At 42.5% G+C, this 11,254-nt stretch overlaps 1 protein-coding gene across 1 annotated transcript; it reads right to left on the reverse strand.

The window, feature by feature from the left end:
* Nucleotides 1-2,818: 2,818 nt before the first annotated feature.
* Nucleotides 2,819-10,780, reverse strand: LGALSL (galectin like). Its single transcript, XM_079109746.1, has 5 exons — nucleotides 10,284-10,780; nucleotides 9,417-9,488; nucleotides 9,156-9,244; nucleotides 8,331-8,508; nucleotides 2,819-5,875 (listed from the first exon to the last, which is right to left on the reverse strand). Exons 1-5 carry the CDS (start codon nucleotides 10,317-10,319, stop codon nucleotides 5,732-5,734), a joined length of 519 nt encoding a protein of 172 aa, XP_078965872.1. The 5' UTR covers nucleotides 10,320-10,780; the 3' UTR covers nucleotides 2,819-5,731.
* Between the last annotated feature and the right edge of the window lie 474 nt (nucleotides 10,781-11,254).

The following is an 11,254-nucleotide window of genomic DNA, read 5'->3' on the forward strand; positions in this document are numbered from 1 at the left end:
CTTCCCAGGGCCTATTATTTAGGGACCATCTGTGTTGCCCTATCAAGCAGTGGTGCCTCCTTACCCTGTTTGCTCACCTTCTCACTGTCGTCTCTGGGGAGATGGAAGGGTGTATCAAAGCAAGAGAAAGCGTTCATACCTATTTCTTCTCCTGCTCTTCAGGTTGAGTATTGTTTCAGCATCTTAGATACACCTATTTTAATTAATTATGAAGTACATGTTTCGCAAGGCAGTTCTGTCTCATGCAGGAGAGACTTTTTTTTTTTTAAGGAAAAATTGTGGAATTAACATGGTGATCAGAAAGCAAATGGCTAGAGGCAACCATGCAGCATCATATGTATACTCTATTGCATTTTTAAAAACTTTAATAGGAAGACTTTAAATTCATTTCCAAATTGGCATGAAATCTCACCTGGGTCACTACCATTTGCACTTTGTCTCTTTACAAGCTATAAATCACCATGTGTATCTGCTTCATAGAAGAATTGGGTCCCACCCTGGAGATTCTCCAGTGAATAACCAACAGAAATGCTTACTAAGAAGGAAGACAGGCCTTCCCCTGAATCTGAGTCTTTCTAGGAGCATTCACTATTTAAAATGGTGTCAGAGTGCTACGTAGGTCATAAACAAAATAAGAAGGATTTTTACAAGAGTTGTTTAAGGCAAACTTGTTTGGCTACAGTGTATCTTTGAGGTAAAGGCAGAAGTAATAGGGGAGAAAGTTAAGGCAGGGACAAGGACACACAGTTGTAGTGCTGTAATGACAGTTGCAGGATTTTGGCAGGGCAAGATGCCCCTGTGTTGAAAACAATTTTCACAAAACAACATCCACAGATTAGCATCTCAAGCCTGTGCCTCCCCACAGTTTGATTCAGTAACTGTTCAGCAGTTCCCACAGACAAAGGTGCTTTTATGAAATTTGGGACCATCTATATCCAGGAGCCTTCTTAAAACATAAACTCCTGGGCCCTACTCCAGGCCTACTGAAACAGGGTCTGTCTGTGGGTCTCTCTTTTTTGGTACTGGGGATTATACCACTGAGCTACATCCCCAGACTTTTTAAGTTTTTGAAACAGGGCCTACACTAAATTGCTGAGACTGACCTTGAACTTGCGATCCTCCTGCCTCAGCCTCCCAAGTCACTGGGATTACAGGCATGTACCACCATGCCAGACTTGAACTTCTGATTCGTAAGCAGGCTTTCTGAGTGATCCTTAAGCACACTGAAATTTAAAACCACCAGAGACCTTTGTATTTTTATTCACTGATGGATCCCAGAGCCTAGAACAGCCATCAACACAGCTCGAATAAATACCTGTTGAATGAATGAAAGCCCTCAGAGGCTCTAATTACTGATCTCTTCCAGACTTTCTAATTCAAAATGCTATCATAAAGCAAGTATAATGTCATATCCTCCAAAGTTTCTTCCCAGCTGGGCTATGGGGGCAAGGGAACTCTCCTATCTCTTCTCAACAGCCTCAGCAAATTGTCCTCACCTTAACAGGCCTCTCCTTGCCTGAACTGAACTGCAAAAGCTGTGACAGAGAAAGCAGCAAACCAGCTTCATAGCTCTGCCACCTTAAAAAAAAAAAAAAAAAAAAAAAAAAAATTTAAAAATTTTAAAAAAAGGAAGGGACTAATAAAACTAATTAAGGCATAAATAGGAGCCTAGATCCAGCATGTAAGTTTCTGTCATCTATAGATAACTGAAGCTGGAAAACTTCTATAAGTCATCCTCTTTTATTTGTAGGTTGCCCAACCAAAGGATCAAATTTCTTCCCTACTCATTCAAACCACAGGAAAGAGAAGGCAAGGATAATACTATCTTGCTGTTGTACATACACTGTGCTAAGACTATATTTAATGATTGATTATATAATGAACTTACTGCATGCATCCTTCAGTAGGTGAAAGGATAAAGAAACTGTGGCATAGCCACACACTGGAATACTACACAGCAATATAAAACTGTTGACACATATAAATGCATACACATTTATACACATTTATGCATAATTGCAAATGCATTAGGCAAATTAAAATCCAACCTCAAGAAATTACAAATATGTACTTATTTTTATAACATTCAGGAAAATTAAAAACTATAGGGAGTGAGAATAAAACCTTGGTTGCCTGATCAATGTTAGAAGTGGGAGATGAATTTAACTACAAAGGGATAGCACAAAGGCATTTGAGAGGTGATGCAATCATTCTGTCTCCTGATAAAATGGTAGTTACATTCTGAATGTGTTAAAACTCATAGAACTATCCACCAAAATAAGTAAATTTACTGCATGTAAATTGTATTTAGAAAGAACTCACTGCTGGGTGCATTGGCACATGCCTATAAACCCAGAGATTCTGGAGGCACAGGCAGGAGATTGCAAGTTTGAGACCAGCCTCAGCAATCTAGCCAGGCCCTAAACTACTTAGCAAGGCCCTGTAGGAAGGAAGGAAGGAAGGAAGGAAGGAAGGAAGGAAGGAAGGAAGGAAGGAAGGAAGGAAGGAAGGAAGGAAGGAAGGGTGGGTGAGCGAGGGTGCTGGGGGGTGTAGCTCAGTGGTAGAGTGCCCTAGGTTAATCTCTAGTACTGCAAAAAATAAACACATAAAATAAAAAATAAGCACCCACTGAATTCACAATATAAGCTCTTTGGGACTCTGGGGGTCCCTGAGATTCTTTCTCTCCCTTAATCAATGTGAGAAACACATGAAGAAGTGGTTTGGGGTGTGTGTGTGAAATTGAGGGATGCTAAACCACATGCTATGCTAAGTACAACGTAACTGGGGCCAAATGCTGCAGGTAATAAACTAGAAAACATTTTGTAGAAAATTCCTTTATTATAGTGCAAATAACTTTCAGCAGTGACATAATGTAACAACACATATAGCAACATTTTACACCACGCAGTAAATAAGAAAGTGTTTCTTTGAAAATATGTCATCATAGGAACATTATTTCTACATTAATGCCAGAAAATGCCAAGGCTGCTTCTCTCAAGGCAACAGGGCTCAATGGAAGGACTTGCCATTTAACAAATCATCAATCCTAAAAGTTTTCTCTTAGGCGGGGTCTGAACTGAGGTTGGTCAAGATTTGAAATGGGGCTTCAAAATTTATAAAAATAATTTTAAGACAATTCTGGGACCACCCAGAGAGCAGAATTCACTTCCATTAGCTTTTAAGTAGATATACACATTCACTCTAATTTTGCTGCAAAAACAGATTGTCTAAAGCCTGCTTTTTATTTCCCCAGAGCCTGATTGTTATTCCTTGGTTTGGGTTATTGCAAAACTAGGGCTCTGGTCAGAAATAACTCCTTACATACGCAAATACTTTCCTGTGAAGCTTTAAATTGCACTTTCAATCCTGAAATTCCCACCTTAGACCTCAAAGGCCAAGGAGAGGGTGTGAACATGTTCCAGTCTACAGCTAACCATTAGGACAGCAGGATTAGCCCTGTAGTCATTTAGCTATACCTAAATCAAATCATCACATCATCGAGATTAATCCCAGTAGGCTTATCCAAGAGGTTCCCACTGGCCTCATAAGGAAACCAAGGGTTAACACGCATTTTCACACTAAGCTGCCTAAGGGCTTGGTTGCTAATGAGTTAGTTGATAGGCAGAGAGAACACAGAGTCACTTCTAATCAGTTATACTCCCTGCTCCTCTAGTTTCTGCTGAATTATGCAGTGGGTAGGAACGGATGACTTCTCAAAAGAGTTCTCCCCTAGGATCGTCCACCATAAGTTGAATCAAAATCCCTACAAAAATATTTCAGGGTACCTTCTAAGTCTCTCTATAGTTACTCCTCAAAAGTGACTTTATAAGCCATGAGAAGTTAAGCACAGGCTTGAAAATACCTGGAGCCACTGAACAGCTCTCCTGGCTGAATATGGCTAAGTCAGCTGGTACATAAAGCTTTTTAATGTGCAGCCAGTGTTGTTGGATAAAGTATCTTATATAACACCATAGAACTGTGCTAAACAGTCTCAAAGTTGAGAAGAATCCAAACATATGTCCTACAAAAATTCACAATTTTATTTTCCTTTGTTTCTCTTAGACTTTGGTACTGAAACACTGTCTACCTTTTCGACACATGAAAATGACATGGTCACTTCAAGTGCCTCTGCATGTTGTGTAAAAAAACTCCAAAGCAAAGCAGGACAAGGACGTGTCATAACAAGACGCAGTATGCTATACAAACAAAACCTAAATTATGTATAAATACACCCCCACCCCAGCACCCCTTTCTTCCCCCACTACCTGGCCAAAGCAATACCAAGGGTCCTTCTCTCCAGAGCCAATGCAGCTTGTGAAGTCCAGCACCCAGGACTCTAGGCATTCCTAGCCCTGTGGTGGCATTTATAGTTTACAGTCTCCTGCTGGAGCAGCTCCACCATTTGATCAGTTTTGCAACTTCCGCAGCTTCATTGGAAGCACATTATTGGCTGGACTCAAAGACCTGGAGTCCTGGGAGTTAACCTTTCAGATAAACTAACTGGATCCTTTCCTAATCTGGATCCCATCTTATCTTACTATCTCCTCAAGCCACCACTAGTTCCTCCAGCTACAGAGCCAACACAGAGTAGAAGCTCCAAAGGCATTGCTTTGGCATATTGGTGAGGGTCATATAAGAAAAGTTATACAATGAGCTAACGGCTTAAGTTGATATAAATTATTTCCAAGTTAAGTTATTCAGGGCCATTTGTTTCTGCTTTACACTACATTCCAAAATCATTTTAATATACTTTTAGAAGTTTAGGTAATAGTCATTCAAAAATTGTCTATGCAATCCCCTCTCCTGTATCTTCAATGAATTTAATAACAACTTAATGAGCTATTATGTAAAGCTAGGGAAAAGTATTTAATTAGTCTTAAGGAAGCCAATACTGTGCTAATTCAGAGTTAGGAGAAAAAGCAATATAAATAGAATTTTACATAATTGACAACATGAAAAGTAGTTTTACCAAAATGTTGCAAATTTTTCCCAAAAGCATGACAATTTATATTAAGAGATCCTATATTCAGGGGTATGGAGGATATGACCCAACTCTTTAAAATATAAATTCACCTGTTTTATGATTGTAATACATAATTTCCCCTCTCAGAACTAAGATATTTATACATTCAAAATTCATAATTTGTTGTTCTCGAGACATTGTTCATTCTCTAATACATATGTTGAATATAAATAAATAACTACAAGAAAGCTTCAAAAATCTGAACTGACATTATGCTGTGCGAAAAAAGAAAAAAAAAATCTTGAACAACCTACATTCTATGTAAATACCCTGACTAAAATGTTGGTTGTGCTACACAATTCCACTTCAGTGCAGAAAAGTGTTGATTTCGGTGTACCGTTGTTGTTTTTAATGTCTTTAGCACTTTGTTTCTAAACATCACCTTGCTTTGAAATGACATAATTTGCTATCCAATTACAAATTGTCACAAATCCATTTTAGTTTAGTCTGAATAAAATCCAGCATACATGTATTACTTCGTTTTTGGGAATAATGGCTCGGTGTCTTTGTCCGACAGCTTTCTTCCTATGGACAAACCATAGTTGAAGTTGTCATTTTGGACTTAAACTGCACAGAAAGAAGAGACAGTGAAGCTTGCCTTTGTTTTCTTTTTAAGTCTCCAGATCTTGCAGGGACATTTCTTCCAGACCGACAGTCATATGGTTGTGGCACCTGATCCTATTTGAAATAGAAGTGGTTTAAACACTGTCAACCAAGCTTAGTGATCTGGAGGTCCCCATTTATCTTTATGGTGTCAATTGCAGATAATGTTTGAATGCGATGGTAAAAATCAAAGAGTTGATGTCCATCCACAAACACTCTGAAACGTGGGTGCTCACAAAGAATTTCCACCTGGAAGAAACAAAAGGATAAACTCAATTCACAATTTCAAAAAGCCTGCTAGGGAAAACAAACAAACAAACATAACTTCATTTTAGAGAAAGAAAGGCAACATCTTCAGAGATTCTGAAATATCAGAATGCATTGGAAGGGCTGGGGTTGTGGCTCAGTGGTAGAGTGCTTGCCTAGCATGTGTGAGGCACTGGGTTCGATTCTCAGCACTGCAAATAAATAAATAAATAAATAAATAAATAAATAAATAAGTCCATCAACAGCTAAAATAAAGACTGCACTGGGCGGAAACATGCAGGGGATTAGTTAGAACAAATTGCTGGGCTTTACTCTCCAAATTCCCAATTCAATAGGACTAGGGTGAGGCTTAAAATTTGACATTTCTGCCAAGTTCCAAGGTAATGCTGATAAGGCTGAAATAGGGAACACACTTTGAGAACCACTATTCTATGCTATTCAATATCCTTTAAAGATTTTAAATTGCTCAGGTTTTAACATTTGTGTCTTTACCCTCGAAATTGGTAAATAGCATAGATTTATTTACATGACACTTAATGTCTCCATTATTATCCTCCAAACTCACTTTTAGAGGAACCCCTCACAAGGCTGAACTAGTACCCACTAGTAGCCTGTAATAATAGTCTAGACACTCAAACATGGTAAACACTAAAGCAGAGAGAAGGTTATATAGTAATTACCAACAATGTGTAATTAACAAGGCTTTGTAAGCCAAACAGAAATACTAATTCCACATGGTAAAACTTTGTCTTCTCCTTTTTCTTAACATAAGTAATTCACCATAAGTTTAATTATTGGTTTCGTGCTATGATGTATTTATTAAAAGCATTGGTATTCACTATGCAAGAAGAGACTCCATATGTGATATTAGTCACATTTAATTCGTATTATTATTAAACTTGTATCACCAAGAAGGGCCTATTTCACTTTAATTTTGTTGTTGGGAAGCATTGTATCCCTACTGGCAGTTAGAAGTTCTGGTTGATCCTACTCATAAGCATTAAGATTCATCATTAGGAAACTATCCCAGCCAAGAGAAGCATAAAAGGACATTACCATCCTAAAGGGGGTGGAGTGCCTTCCCCATCTAGGATTAGAAAGGATCTTAATTCTATCACTGAAACAAGTCATGGTTTCTTATTTCCCCCTCTCCTGACTATAAAAATCTTGAAAACTTCAAGATAAAGAATAACATGTTAAAGGTTGATCAGACAAACCGGAGTTTTTTTGTTTTGTTTTTTGGTTACTGGGGATTGAATTCAGGGGTACTTGACCACTGAGCCACACCTCCAGCCCTATTTTGTATTTTATTTAGAAACAGGGTCTCACTGAGTTGCTTAGCACTTCACTTTTGCTGAGGCTGGCTTTGAACTCTAGATCCTCCTGCCTCAGCCTCCCAAGCCACTGGGATTAAAGGCGTGCACCACTATGCCCATCTAAAACCAGAGTTTATAATGGAGTTGTCATTATTGAGATGTATGTGAACAAGACTTGATGAAGGGAATTTCATCACTGTACAAAGTTCTTTTTTTATACATTACTGACATGCATCTCTTATTTGGTATTGCCTTCCTAGAGGAAGGTACTGCTAATGCTGCTTGATTAGGTGGCAAGTTTGGGTTTTGTTTCCTGCCCACTAGATAGTGGGGAGCAAGTCTATATTCTTCCAGGTCCAAGGGAAGGAATCTGTCAGCCACACAGCCTGTGACCATGACACAGACAGAGGCTTAATTAATGCAGAGGGAGAAACAAGGACATGGACATGGCCTCATTAGCAAAGGAAACAAGAGAACATAAAATGATAATCACCAAATTCTTTAAAATGTCATAATAAGGTTTCAAACTACTTAAAGGCTGAAGGAAAAATGAGGAAAATTTTGGATACTTATTTTTTTACATATATTTTTAGTTGTCAATGGATATTTTATTTATTTACTTATTCATATGCAGTGTGAGGATCAAACCCAGGGCCTCACACATGCCAGGCAAGTGCTCTACACTCAGCCACATCTCCAGCCCTGTGGATACTTATTAATATTTATTAATTAATCAGATATTTGGGGGCAGGTGTTTACTATATGCTTAATACTATGTTGGTACTCTATAGAAAAGTATTTATTAAATTAATACTTGCCATAGTAGCTAAGTATAGTAGTAGCTTGTTTTCTTAACAATCTGAGTATGTAAATATGGTATAATTACTACATATATGTGCTGAACAGATCCAAGAGCTACTCTGGGAGCATTAATTTCTATCAGCAAACAGAGCTCTTCTGATTTTTTCTTTTCTTTTCTTTTCTTTTTTTTTTTTAAACCATCAGGTGACAAATTTCCTGAACATGAAGAAATTCTGGCTGCTTCAATGCTCTTGGCACACATGAGATCAGAACACTACCACCCTGCCAGAGGTTGTAGCTGAGGCACTTGAGGTACTTACCCTGAATGGCTGGTCTGGGATGAATGGAAAGTAAGGGATGGCTGACTGTTCTTCACCCCTTTCTCCAGATATACAAGAATTTCTGAGTAGCTGTCGGTCTGTGAACACAGCTTTGAGTTCAATTGCCACATCAGCAGGAGGATCTTCCGAGTCACCACAGGTCAAGCTGATAGCAAAACTGAAAACAAAGTGGTCTCATTTATTTGGGGCTGGATATTATAAAATGATCCAAGTATTCATCTTTTAGGTTTGTCTGCTTTTAATGGGCAACTACTCTTTTCATTAGAGGTTAGACCATGGTGAAAAGGATTACACTGAAATCAATTTATTTTGTTACCTAAAGTAGGTTCTAGTGAAAACTTTGGAGTTGACTGAATGATTGAAGTTACAGATTTCAAATACCCCAAGTCACTCACACATCAGAGTTGAGACTCTGAATCCATTTCAGAATTCTCAAAAACAGCCCCAGAAGTTGACTAGAGGAAATAATATCTTGTCAAGTTTGGTTCGTATTTATACTAATAGTTCTTATTCCAAGCACCATGTTCAAAACCATAAAAAAGGAAAAAAAATATTTTGGCCTTTCTAAGGGTCAAAGAGAAAATGTGAGTCTATATTTATCATCTCTGATATAAATAGCTGTCTGGAGAAATGATGGCTGGGATTCATACACATTCTTTTCATGGGAACATGGTACTTTCTTGGCACTCCTAACTAGCAACACTGTCCACAAGGAGAGGAAGAAGAGGAAACTAAACCGCAAGAGGAGTGGCAGGGGCCTGACACTGCCTGATAGTTCTGCTGGTGAAGAGGACTCCATCTTACCTTTCTGGGTTGAGGTCTACAATGCCCATCACTAACACCTTCTTGCCTGGTCTCATGCCACCTTTAATGTGCCCACAAAATGGAACTATCTGCAAAGGAGGAGAGGAGAGGAGAAACAGGAACTTCACAGGCTGTTAAAGAAGAGCCAAGCCCTCAGATCCTGAAAACCTGACCTAATAGAAAATGCAAGGAAAATGCAATTAAGAAAGGAGTTGCGGGGTGGGTATAGGCAGAGACACGGAAAACAACAAAACCATTTACCAGTCGTGGGAAGTACACGTCCGCTTGAACTGGAGAGCCCAAGGAGTTGTTTAAATGCCCATCATCCAGTTTCTAAAAATAGAAGCATACAGATTGGCTTTCCACAGACCCTTTTTCTTAGAAGATTTGGGGGGGGGGGGGCACCTAGACAAACCTAACAGAATCCAGCAGCCCTCAACGGACACACAAACAGTGTCTGCAGCTGATGACTCTTCATAGCCCATTAATAACCGCATTAACCCACAGAACAAAACCCATCCTTTCCATCCGGTAGCTAAGCCTCCAAAGATCCCCAGACCACTTTCAAATCCAGATCAAATTCAAGGTCGGGGCCCACTGGGGAAATAGAACCTTGTGCAGTGGAAGGGCAGGCCCTCTCCAACCACAAACGTTTTTGGAACCGCTGTCTCGCAGGCCTGTCTTCGGGACGTGGCTGGAGTGGAGTGGCAGCGCTCAACTTGTCTCTGGAGCTCGGGGCAAGGACCCATTTTCAAGGGGGAATCCCCAGTACGTCGGGAGGCGGTCGCGGGCGCGCGCCCCGGACACACTCACCCATGCGCACACTTACACGTGCAAAAGTGCACACACCTGGTCCGCGTTTGCACGGACACCGAAGGGGTTGTCGGGCACCTCTACCTGCAGTATCCCCTCCAACCCTCCCCGAGTCCAGCGCCCTCTGTCCCAGAAAGCTCCTTCTGGTCCCGGTGCACTGCCGGCTCCTGCTAACAGGTACCCAGCGCCTTCCCACTCGGGGAATGCGGGGCTGGGCCTGCAGCTTCTATCCGCCCCAGCTCCGGCTGGAGCAGGCGGCGGCGGCGTGCGGAGCGGCGGGAAGGGGGCGCCTCGTGTGCACCCCGCCACACTCACCACCACTGCATCACTGTCGGCCACCGATCCCGCCATGTTCTTGCACGGCGCGGTGAGGTGCACCGCTAGCTGCCAGGCGGCTGGGGTCGCGGGACGCGGTGCGCTGGCGGGGATCCCGGGGCGGTCCTGCGCTGAGTGGGGGCGCGGGTCCGAGACTGGCGCGGGCGCGCACACACTCGCGGGAGCGCGCGCGCGCACGCCCGGGGGCCCGGCGCCGACCCGGCAGGCAGGGCCAGAGAGGAGGGGGAGGGGAGGGAGAGGCAGCGCGGGCTGGGAGGTCTAAGGTGGCCGCTGCTGCTGGGACCTGGACTGCGGCTGACGAGTCGGGGTTGGCGCTGCTGCAGTTGCTGGTGCCGTTGCCCAAGAAAGAAAGGTGGCGAGGGCCGCGCCGTGCCGGTCCAGGGTGGCATTTAAAGGCCGCCGGGCCCTGTTCGGGAACCGGGAACAGGGCGGGGACCCGGCTGGGCTGCCGCGGCTTGCTCAGCTTGCCCTGCCCCTCGGTCATTGGACAGTGGCGGGAGGCCGGGACAGGAGGGACGGGCCAGTCCAGGTCCGGGCGTGTGGGAGGGCGGGGGACGTGTCGGCGCTCCGGGGCTGGAAGGTGGGTGGGGCTGGAGGACTGAGAAAGGGGGGGTCGAGACCTGCCAGGTGACAGGTGCTTATGACACTCCTGCGGCTCCCGTTCAGCCTTCTAATCACTAACCTCCTTCCTTCTGCCGAATTCTGGGAGCTGGTGAGATTGTGGTAGGCGGGGTCGAGGGAAGATCAGGGAGAAGGGGAGCAACCCAGAGCAGGAGGTCAGTTTGATTTCCTTCAGAGATTTCCAACCAAGTGAGAGAAAGATTCATTGGGCTGTCTAGGGTAGAGAGAGAATGAAAGATCTTAAGGCTTGCAGAAATAAATACTAGACCCTAAAGAAAGAGGCAAGGAAAACTTGGTAGGGTGTTTTCTATTCCAGGGGCCAGACACCC

This window comes from Sciurus vulgaris (assembly GCF_902686455.1).
Source record: "Sciurus vulgaris genome assembly, chromosome: 14".
NCBI classification, from domain to species: domain Eukaryota; kingdom Metazoa; phylum Chordata; class Mammalia; order Rodentia; family Sciuridae; genus Sciurus; species Sciurus vulgaris.

Bases quoted from the DNA above. Each gene is read 5' to 3' on its own strand.
- LGALSL (XM_079109746.1), bottom strand. From the start codon at position 10,319: ATGGCGGGATCGGTGGCCGACAGTGATGCAGTGGTG. The intron at 9,489-10,283 runs GTGAGTGTGGCG...TTCTATTTTTAG, and splicing joins CCGACAGTGATGCAGTGGTG to AAACTGGATGATGGGCATTT. The intron at 9,245-9,416 runs GTAAATGGTTTT...CCTCCTTTGCAG, and splicing joins ACGTGTACTTCCCACGACTG to ATAGTTCCATTTTGTGGGCA.